This window comes from Betta splendens, chromosome 4 (genome assembly GCF_900634795.4).
Source record: "Betta splendens chromosome 4, fBetSpl5.4, whole genome shotgun sequence".
Taxonomy (NCBI): domain Eukaryota; kingdom Metazoa; phylum Chordata; class Actinopteri; order Anabantiformes; family Osphronemidae; genus Betta; species Betta splendens.
This window is the reverse complement of record NC_040884.2, coordinates 3,426,560-3,437,118: the sequence shown is the minus strand read 5'-3', so window position 1 is coordinate 3,437,118 and position 10,559 is coordinate 3,426,560. Positions and strand designations below refer to the sequence as shown.

Below are 10,559 nucleotides of genomic sequence, written 5' to 3'. Positions count from 1 at the left end.
GCTAAATCTTTATCAGACTACTTTGAACATACTCACTATATTTGATGCTAATTGTATATTTAAACCTCATATGTGTTTCCGAAACGTTTCTTTAGAGAAAGCGGGTTTGTCCCTCAATGTCAAATCAACCTTGACAGCTTGACTGTCAGCTTGTTTGTACAAAGCTGTGACCCTAAAACCTCAGCAACTAAATGGATTCCATCCATCAGTGGTTCTAACTCTTTACATATTTGCTTTTCAAAATGTCAGACTGACATGTGTGAACTAAGCAGCTTCCCATTAATATGTTTGAGTTGAACATCTGTTTTTTTTTTCTTTCCTTCTTATATTACTAGTCAGAAACTGTTGGACCCTGAACATGTAATAGGATGTAGAAAATAAAGTAAAAAAAAACCCAAACAGACAAGGTACATTTATGTGACATCAACGGTTTATAGATCATTACCTGACTTGAGTAACAGCTACCACTGCATCACATCCTCTGCATACGGTGCTTGAGACGATGCTTCTGTTGTTAGACGGACCCTTCATTTGCTGATATGTCAGTTTGTACTTCAAATGTTGCCTCATTGTTTTGTTTTAGCTTTCCTAATATTGTTGAACTAATATAAATAAGCCTATACCGTAAAACGTTAGTTTTAGATACATGAAACCAGGACTTTCTATAGACCACACATAAAAATTTTATTTAGTGTATTAACAAATTATATTATACATTTTATAGACAGTGTTTTTTGTCATTTTTGTTTCACAAACAACAGCATTATAAAAATAAAAGCACATGTAACATAAATTGTGATCGTGGGGTCTTTTTTTGGATTAACACAGCATTAGTTTAAATGCTTTGTTTATTAGATTTATAACTATTTCTTACAAAAAAAATGTGTGTAGTGGAAAAAAGTAGTTTTGTTGTAATATGGAGAACCTAGAATAAGAAGCAGCCCGTCCGGGTTAAATGACAGGGCCGTGATATTAAAACACGTATTTACGTTTATTTTTGCACCCAGTAAAAATGCCATGAAAATATGGAAAAAATAAAAACATGCTGGTGTTGAAATGGTTACATCTGTGAGATGATTACATTGCTTGTGTAATACATCAGCAAAAGCTTTTGTTCACTTTGTGTGAGTGATTGAAATTTGTGCAATCTACAAACATCAGCACATTGGCAACATTTCAGGTATGGCAGAGTTTTGAATTTATATTATCCAAGTTATCATTTCATCAGGAAAGAAAAAAAAAAAAGATATGAGGCAAGTTTGGTAAAATCCACCTTAATTCTACAATGTTGTACAAATTCATACGAAAAGCTGACATGACTAACTCAAACGCACTCTCGGGATCCATGACGGCAACGTAAATGTCCCCAAAATGTCCCTCGCACAACCGTTGAATTGCTCTTAGCCATTATCAGGCCTGTTTGATACCTGCCGGGCCATCTGTGCACCTGGCCAGCTGCCCACTTCCTAGCTACATAATTTGGTTGTTTCGTATTCCATGGAGTTGGGCTGCTTGGCACTGAAAGTCTGCAGCGCTGCCTGGATCCTGGCAACGTCAGTGGTGGACAGTTTGAGCCGGTGCCGCAACAGACAGGAGAAAAGGTCCAGCGGCTGCGCTCCGGGCGGGGAGAGCCTGTTGACCCGGTCCCGGATCTCCAGCAGCTGCAGCAGGGCCGAGTCCTGCGATCCCTGAGTGTACGGATAGTCCAACTGTAAAATCAAGTCCTGGATCGCTTCCGGGTCAAAGTGCATACTATAGCCATATACCTGGATGCTATTGATCTTCATGTACCCTAGATTTCGCCCTGGTTCCAGGTACTCCAAAGGTTCATAATATACAGTTCCATTGCCATTCGTGGAGGGTCCTCTGATCCGGCTCCGTAGGTAAAAGTGGACAGTCTCAAAAAAGGTTTTCCACTTGTTGCCCAAACTCAAAGTCCAGTTATAGCAGTCATAGGGAAGGTCCAATTTAGTCCTCTCCCAGTCTGGATAGTTGTTCTGGTCAATGGGCATGATCCAGCTCTCTGAATGGCTTCCCCCAAATGGATTGATGTAGACAGACAGCAGGGGGTCCAGAGTGGTGTTCTTGGTAAGGCAGATCTGTAGAGACATCCCCAGGAGCATGTGGACGTGATTTGACTTGTACTTGTTGCTCTTCAGCGTCAGCAGCATTCTCTTCCTCCACGAGGGGTCAAACCAGTTGTTCAGCCGGACGTCGTTGCTGACGAAGATGCCGTGGATGCTGATGCGGTTGTCGCGCTTCTGCAGGAGGTAGCGCAGCTCCACGTCCTGCAGGTCTGTCTCGAATCCGATGTAGTGGTCGGTGGAGTCGGGCACCTCGTTGCGGCACACGCCCTGGCTCAGCATGTAGCCCTGGTTGCACGTGGCGCAGCGGGAGCGGTTCTCGTAGGAGCAGGAGGCGCAGGAGGTGCCCTCGCCCACCGCGCAGGGGATCACGCCCTGGCAGGGAGGGTGCTCGTAGGGGCAGGAGCAGCTCCGCGTCTCCTCCAGGTAGGAGCCGATGTGGTTGTTCTCACTGCAGTACATAATGGACAGGATGTAGTTCAGCCAGTAGCTGAAGGGCCTGTAACACAGACAGAGCGGTTGGTCACATTTACTGTACATGTGAATAAAAATGACATTACAGGATATCGCACAGGCATCCTTTTGTTTGTTTTGTTTCTGTGACACAAGGTGTAATAATGAAACCAAAGCTCTGACATAGTTTTTTTGAACAAAGGAGCAGATGGTCTGCATCACAACAATATATTATAATATCCATGTGCATTTGTTCAATTGTTTCACATCTGTTACATAAATGCATAATTTTCTAGCAGAGGTTGCAGTTTTGATCTTGTGGTCGTGTGCAGCCACACAATTCATTTAGTGGAGGCAGCGGCGCGTGTGTAAGTTAGCTTAAAGGGACAAACAATATTTGTTCAATGAGTTATTCCATTAAATAATAGCTGGCCTGCGGAGCTTTGGGAATTTCAGCTTTAATAATGGATATAAGATCAGAGTCATCTAAAGTCAAACAAGTTTCTCCACACAGACTCAGAGCAGTAAATAGTGTGTCCAAACACCAAACGAGAGCAGATTAAAGTAATCGGCAATAAATTTAAAAGCAAAGGAAGCGATGAGGTTCCTCAGATCTCTATAAAACCTTGCTCGACAACATGGGAGGATTAGAAACCTGCGGGGCAGACGTGGCTTGGTGGGCCGGTCGGCCCAGCTGAGCAGCGCCGGCCCACTGTGGCTCTGCGTTCCAGTCACCTCCCAGCCACACACAGTGCACTGTGGTCAGCGCAGGCAAACCAATTACCGTGTGTTTGGACTTCCAACACTGTCAAACACCGAGGTAGCAGCAGCGGAGCGCCGACAGCTCAGTGCCAGCTAGGACTGACAGCTAGGACGGACCCCCCAAACCAAAACTGATAAAGCATGGATGGATAAACAAGGATATTCTGACCTACTGTGTTCTCAGTTTTATATATAATGTCAACATTTGGCAAACAGATGTTTTCAGAATTAATTGTTACAGAATAATATGAGTAACAGGCATTGCCGTTGTAATTCATTTGTGGTTTAAACACATCCATATAAATAACTCAGGCAGACACATTACACTGTAACTGTAGCTACAGCACAGCGGGGGGCGAGGATTTAAACTCCCAGGATTTCTCGAGCCGCCATGTGGGCCACTCTGCTGCCCTCAGGGCCCTGCAAACACACGCCAGTGCTACAGCATATACTGTACCGTAGTATAGGCTTCACCACAATGTGATGCTGAGGATAAAACGATTATGAAACCAAGACGGCTGCTTAACAAAACATTTTGATTTCACAGCTGTTACACATGGTCAGAAATGAATAACAAATATCATGTTTGGTGCATTTTTCTGCCGTAATACAATAAAAATAAAATGTAGAAGCTAAACATAAACCTAATAAGTCTGTGAAAGTGAGTGTTTTTTACTTGTATTTCACAGATTATTGCACCTCATCACTCAATAAGCACATACACGAGCATCTGACAGTCTAGAAAACTTGTGTTTTTCATCTCAAATCTTGGTTTTTTTTACAAGTGCTTGAAAGCAGCAAGACACCACCCCAGTTAGTGTGTGAAGCAGAGTGTGACGAGGGGGAAAAAAGAGGCACAAAGACATTTTTTCGAATCATCACATTTAAAAGGACAATGGATATAATGCGTTAACAGTAGCCAGCCTGTCTGAGACTCATCACATGGAGTCAGTTGTGCATATCTCACCTCCAGAGTGGAGGCTGTGCACAGCACGGCGGCGGAAGCTGTTCCGCCATCATAAAGCGCATTGTGTCAGCAGGACATGTAAACTGTCATGGAGACGCAGTGTGCGGCGCGGCCAAAGAGAGGCTGGGAGCTCGCGCTGCAATCTGTTCATGTCTGTCAGCTCATTTCACGCAGATCAATGCCACACACCGACTTCCTCCTTCTGCCGCCGATTCAATTTGCAGCAGCCAGCCAAACTTTGTGCACAAGATGCGCTCCATTTTATCCATTAAGAGTGACATTTATTTACTTGGCAAAGTGGGGGAAAAAGGCACGTGTGTTGTTGCACGCGGCTTCATCACTGCCAGTTTGACGCCTCTCGTATTTTCAGACATTGCACCTGAAAATCTCCCGAAAGCATGATGTTCTCATTTCCAGCGACTGCACTAGAAAGTTACCAAAGAAACTCCAAAATGGATCTGCATTGTTCAATTACAAAGCATGTGTTATTTTCTTCATCCGACAAAGAACAGAGCATGACAACGGCCCCGGAGACGCGCAAATGAAGGAAGAGATTGAATATTTGAAATAGGTCATTACACACGTGCGCTCGCCCAAAACAAAAGTTGTGCATCAGCCGTCTAGTTTTTGTAAAATCGTTATAAAATGAATGCTTTCTAAATGTTAATGCCACCCTGAAAAGCTTCTGATGTGGGAGAAAATCCATTCATTATGTTTTGATCTCTCTGCTCAGCCTCGCAGCCTGAACCTCTTCGTCAGATCCTCTGAGGGCGTCGGGTTCTATCGCAGCATGATCCTAAACAGCGTTTAAGCATCGACTTTAATCCCCCTCACTGCATTTTGCCTTTACTGCCCTCCACACAGCAAACCCGCCTCAGACTCTGTCCAGCTGATCTGAGAAGCACCAAATGTTAAAGTCAGTGCTTCTGAATACAGTATGTGCACATTGGTCATGGAGTCACGTCCGTACACCTGAACAGGACGTTCGGCCTTGACGATGTTTGGCTTTTTGTTCGCTAAAAAAAAGCAGGGGCCACTAAAAGAACGTGACGATGCATTAGTTCACATCATCTAACTCCAACCGGGAGACGTGCAGCTGAACAATAGAAGCATCAGCATCAGCATCACTTTTTGTAGGAGCTTATTTTTAGTTAGGTGCATTTGAGGATCAGCTGCTGAACACCTTCTGGAGGCATTAGTTTGACTAAGACAGCCGTTGTTGTGTGGCTGCTCTTTGTTTCCTCCTGCGACGCTGAAGCGGGAGCTTAGCTGAAGTGTAATGCATGCTTTAATTAGCATTTCTCCCTCTCGCTCAGCGCTCCTGCCAATGATCTCGCTGCCTCTTCCTCGTGCGTCTGATGAAATGGCTCTGCAGGTTTTACACCTGCCTTTGCCAGAGCGCACATTTCGGATGCAGCTTCTGCGGTGGTCAGTCTGTTGTGATAAATCACTGCGATGCCCAAAAGCCTTTTAAATCCTCCCACCGCTTCTTTGTGTCTTTAAAAAGCAACTTCTTAAAAATACACATTGAATAAAATCAAACGCTAAAGACTTGTTCAACAAACAGTGGAATAAAGCTCATTAATAACACATGTGGTCATACAATTCTGTGACAAGATTTTTAAAATGCTACTACAAAGAATGTATTGTTTGAATTACCAGGAATTACGTTTCATCACAGCCACAGAATGGATATTTGGTTTCTTACCTGAAATAGCCCCTAAAATAAGCCCTGGCTCCATCAGCTGCACTGGCATAATCACATTACCTCCTCATAAGACTATATGACTGACGTATTGGAGGAGAAGCACAAAAATAGCTGGAATGACCTACTAGAGAGGAGACGTGCATTTTCATGTGGTCTAAGACTAGTTTCAGAAAAAAAAAACTGCTAAACTTAAAACACTGCACAACTTCATTTCACAGCAGGGTGCCTTTGATTTCCTATATGTAAAGCAGAGCGGGCTGGGAGGGCAGCCAAGTCAGCAGCTGTGACGCCATGCATGCTCTTCACTTCGCTGGGACCGCAGGTGAATATCAAGGTGTTAATAAATTGTGTGCATTATTAGCATAATGCCTAGTTCAGGGGATGCGAAGCGCCGCTCAGAGTGGGCATGAAGAAAATAAATGAGCGCTGCCGTTCACAGTTTGCTGGAAGAGACTTGATGTGGCTGCAGGCTTTGGAATTTTATGCTTATTTTCACACAAACACACTTTCTCATCTGCGCCAACAGAAAGGTCAGCGGGAAGGAACGCGCTCCGTTTCTCACCTCTCTCGCAGCATTATAATTTTGGGCTGGGTCCGACACCTCTTGCTGAGGGTGAAGAGCTTGTTGACGATGCGCTGTGCCTTGCTCAGGAGCTGCTGGGCGCTGAGCTCCAGCTGTCTGTAGCGGTGGTGAACCGACGGATCCATCTTCCAGAAGTACTGGATGGCCGACGTGTTGAGGGCGTAGAACGTGGGGAGCCTTCGAACAAAGTTTTGAAACTCATCTAGGGGAGAGGTGGAGAGAGGCGTCATGAAAGCAGATCAGGTCTTTCCCTGTAACAAGTGAGTCAAAGCAACTTTCTCACTTCTGCCTGGCTGCATTTGCCTAATTTAGTCAGCTTGTGTGAGACAAACCTCTTTGCAGAGACCACATGGACTCGAGCTGCGGGGCAAACTGGGAGTGATATTGTTTGACACGTACGCTAATGGGAAAAGGCACGGCTAAATATGGGCTCTTTTTTAAAATATCATTAATAAACAGCCAGGAGCCTTTCCAGGCCTAATGCTGCAGGTCGTGTCTGTGAAGGCGCTGAGAATAATATCTGTCAACTTGTCAAAATCGCTGTCGGCCGCACGCACAATGCACAGTAAACAGATGGCATTTCCACAGCATTCAATAGCAATGTCTTCACCATTATCTTCGTGATTGGTTGCCATGGAAAATCAATGCCTGTGCGTCGCTGATGAGAAAATGACCTCACTGCTGTTTGTAATTAGATAACATTATCTTGATAATAGTGCATCTGATTAGAAAACCAATTAAGTGTCAATTGCTTCCCCGGTGTTTCTGCGAGAGGTACAGAAAGGAATAGGTTGATTAAACAACTAATAAAATAAATTAAAATCGCTGCCCTTTGAAAAGACACATTGTACCGAGGAGCAGCTTCAGTCTTTAGCCCTTTAATTTCATTTTTATAGCTATCTTTAGAGCGCGAGTTGCTGCCTCATCCCCAGAAGCCGTCTCTCTTCCCACCATCACCGCGACGCTGAACCCAGGAAGGTAACGGCGCTTCCGTTTGCATGATTCAAACGTATAAAAATAGCCGAGGAACATGAGACGCTGCGTGGGCATAATTAAAAAGGATATATGTGGGTTGGAGCAATGATGTGTATCAAGAGGCTTCTTTCACAGGATCTTCCAAAATTTCTAAATGTGTGTTGACAATTAAAACCCAGCAGCTGAGATATTTACATTACATTTATTCTGTCATCTACAAACTGTGCCCTCGATGATGATGACGTTTCACTCAGAGCTGAGGATTTATCACTAACTCGAACGGTCAGGAACAACAACCTCCATCTTCTAATTAAAGCACGATGCAGTGAAAGGTTCAAGGAAATCGCTCCCGCCATCAGCTGACTGTGGAAACCAGCAATCACACCCGTGCTTTTTAATTTCCCTGCTACTGATACTGGTTGTTCTCTGTTAGATCAAATACAAAAGCAGATCCCCGGAGGTTTCGTGGAAGCCTACTTATTTTTTCTTTTTATTAACACAGCTCTGCAGCCGCAGTTCTCGGGGCACCTTGCTGCTGAGGTTATTGCCAGCTGTCTGCTAATCAAGTTGCCCTCAGTACAGAAGCATGTAGCTGGTAATAGGACCATCACGGGGCACAAAGAGAAACAGCTTAGGGCCGGGCTGGAAATGACTGGAACAGCTACAGTAGATGTCCTCACACCACAGTTCAGTGCCAGGAGGACAAAACCAGCGCCACTGTACGCTGAGAGATGCTCCATATGGAAAACAGCGCTCCACATTTGTGTTAATTGTCAACTAGTGTGAATGAAAACACTCGAAACTTGCTTAGTGCTTTGCTCGTCCTGTGTTCAGCCCCGGGGTCAGACGGTGAACCTGTTTCTGTCCTGTTACCAGGCTGATAATAAAGCCTGATGAACTCAGCAACTACTGCAACATCACAGGTTCCATAACATGCTCTTCTTCACAGCCACTCTGCTCTAGTCTTGTCTCGGAGCGATGCTACGATGCTGAAAACCCCAATTTGACTGAATCAGTGTTGGCCCAGTCACATTTAACTAAAAGGTGCCCTTTTAGTTCTTAGCAGCTCACATGTAGACATGTTCAAACGGCAGCAAAAGGTCACGGTGTGAAGGTCAAAGAGGAGGGTCGGCTGTGATGACAATGTACGATGTGAGAAGACAGAACCGACACTAGCACAAACGCAGGAGGTCACTTTTACAAGTCACTGTGTTAAAAATTGCTCCTCAGTGCAGCAATGCAGTCTCATTACACAGATTGGTTGTAATTGCTCCTTTGCTTTAATGGCGTGTCTGTCTTTGTTTTCTTTGCGTCTTGGCTCCTGCAGCAACTGGGTGCAATGGAGAAAAAAAAACAAAAAAACAAAACACACTGACCTGACTCCTCAAAGTCTTGATTGGCCGTGTTCCAGGAAAGTCGGATTTGCAGCAAACTGGCTTCCATAGCCCTCAGATCCACCTCGGGGCAATTACACTGTGGGTAGTCCACGGTGCACTGGCACCAGCAGTCGTTGTCCCGGCACACAAACTGGCCCTCCTCATTACAGCCGATGTAGCTGAGAGCTGCCTGCACGAACCTGGCTCTTAGATACTCTGGCAGTATGGCCTGGAGGCCTGAGGCAAGGACGAAAGCAGGGCAAAATCACAGAGGTGACACATGATGGAGGACTGAGCCCAGACTACTTTGGGTAATGCAACACAACAGTTGTGTACTATAACTCTCCTTACGACATGTCTGGGTTCATGCAAAGTGCTGAGATTCACTTAAAATGCTCTTGTTACTGCAAAGTTCTGCTGCTCCTGTTTTGAATCATTACTTGGTGGCAATTGCATCAAAACTCTGTAAGCACGAAAAAAAATGAAAAAAAAGCAAAGAGTGATTGAAGCTAAATTCATTCTGACACTCTCGTACTGCTGTTATAAGCTTGCCAGAGAACAGACACTGTGACAATTCCATCAGAAACTGGGGGAGTTCAATTATGGATGACCAACCTTGCAAATGAATCTTGTTTTCAGGGCTCTGAACCAAAACGGAGCTGACAGAGTCGAGGTTGTCATAGTTACTGCATCCGAGAGGGCCCGTCCTTGTTTCGGTCACCTAAAGGGAGGAAAACAGAGGCACATGACAATAATCCATACTGAGAAAGGAACCAACTAATGCCATTAAATATAGAAGCAGAGAGACATGACGCGAAAAGGAAAGAAGGGATGAGGGGAAGGAGAGAACATGACCAAGTGTCGCGCAGAATGAGATTAGCAGCACACGTTCCCCTCGCCGTCTCCTCTGCTGACAAACAAAGTATATTACGTATTATTTAGACCTCTGCATTGTGCAAATCATATTCAGATAATGACTTTGTGGACAAGTGAGCTGGTAATTCAGTTTTGATGAGGATCCCTGGAGTAGAGCATAATGAGTAAGTTGCGGCGTCATCTGTCAAATCCAGCTCGGCCTCGTGTTTTCCCGCTATAATAGCCTCTGACACCGCTAACGTGCTAACGTCTAGCGCTGAACTGTGAGCGCGTCCTGTTCAATTATGAATACACCTTAGGACGCGTGCACCTACTGTAACTGCACAGTGCAAACTTTTAAAGCAGTTACGCCGCGACGTTGTTGTTGTTCAGGACCGCTGTGTTCTCAGAGCTGCAGGAACAAAATCCAACTTCCTCATGTAAAATGCAGCAAAATGACATGTTTGTCCCGACGCGTGAGAGCAGAACGCTTGTCCCAGTGGTGCAACTGGTCATTTGTGGCCATTACAGTGCACCTGTGGTGGCTTTAAAAACAGAAACGCCTGCAGGTTCGTATGATTACTTTAATTGTGACCAATCAAATAGCTTGTTTTACCCGCTTTAAAAACGGTTGCACGAAGGCAGTTCGGCGGCAGAGTAGAGTTTAAACCAAAAAAAAAAAAAAAGCAGAGGTTTCCAGAACAAATGGATGTAGCCGCGGGGCACGGTGAAGTGTCCATGAAAGAATAAATTGCACCCCAAGTGAGCTACTGAGGGTTGTGGGATATTAAATTAT

At 44.8% G+C, this 10,559-nt stretch overlaps 1 protein-coding gene across 1 annotated transcript in view; it reads right to left on the bottom strand.

Moving 5' to 3' along the window:
- Positions 1 to 659: 659 nt before the first annotated feature.
- Positions 660 to 10,559, bottom strand: part of LOC114853735 (BMP/retinoic acid-inducible neural-specific protein 3-like) — a 30,970-nt gene continuing 21,070 nt past the window's right edge. Inside the window, exons 5-8 of the mRNA XM_029147463.3 lie at positions 9,524 to 9,629; positions 8,909 to 9,145; positions 6,537 to 6,759; positions 660 to 2,583 (exon numbers count right to left, since the gene is read on the bottom strand). Coding sequence (XP_029003296.1) covers positions 1,467 to 2,583; positions 6,537 to 6,759; positions 8,909 to 9,145; positions 9,524 to 9,629 — 1,683 coding nt within the window. The 3' untranslated portion in view covers positions 660 to 1,466. The remainder of the gene's footprint in view (positions 2,584 to 6,536; positions 6,760 to 8,908; positions 9,146 to 9,523; positions 9,630 to 10,559) is intronic.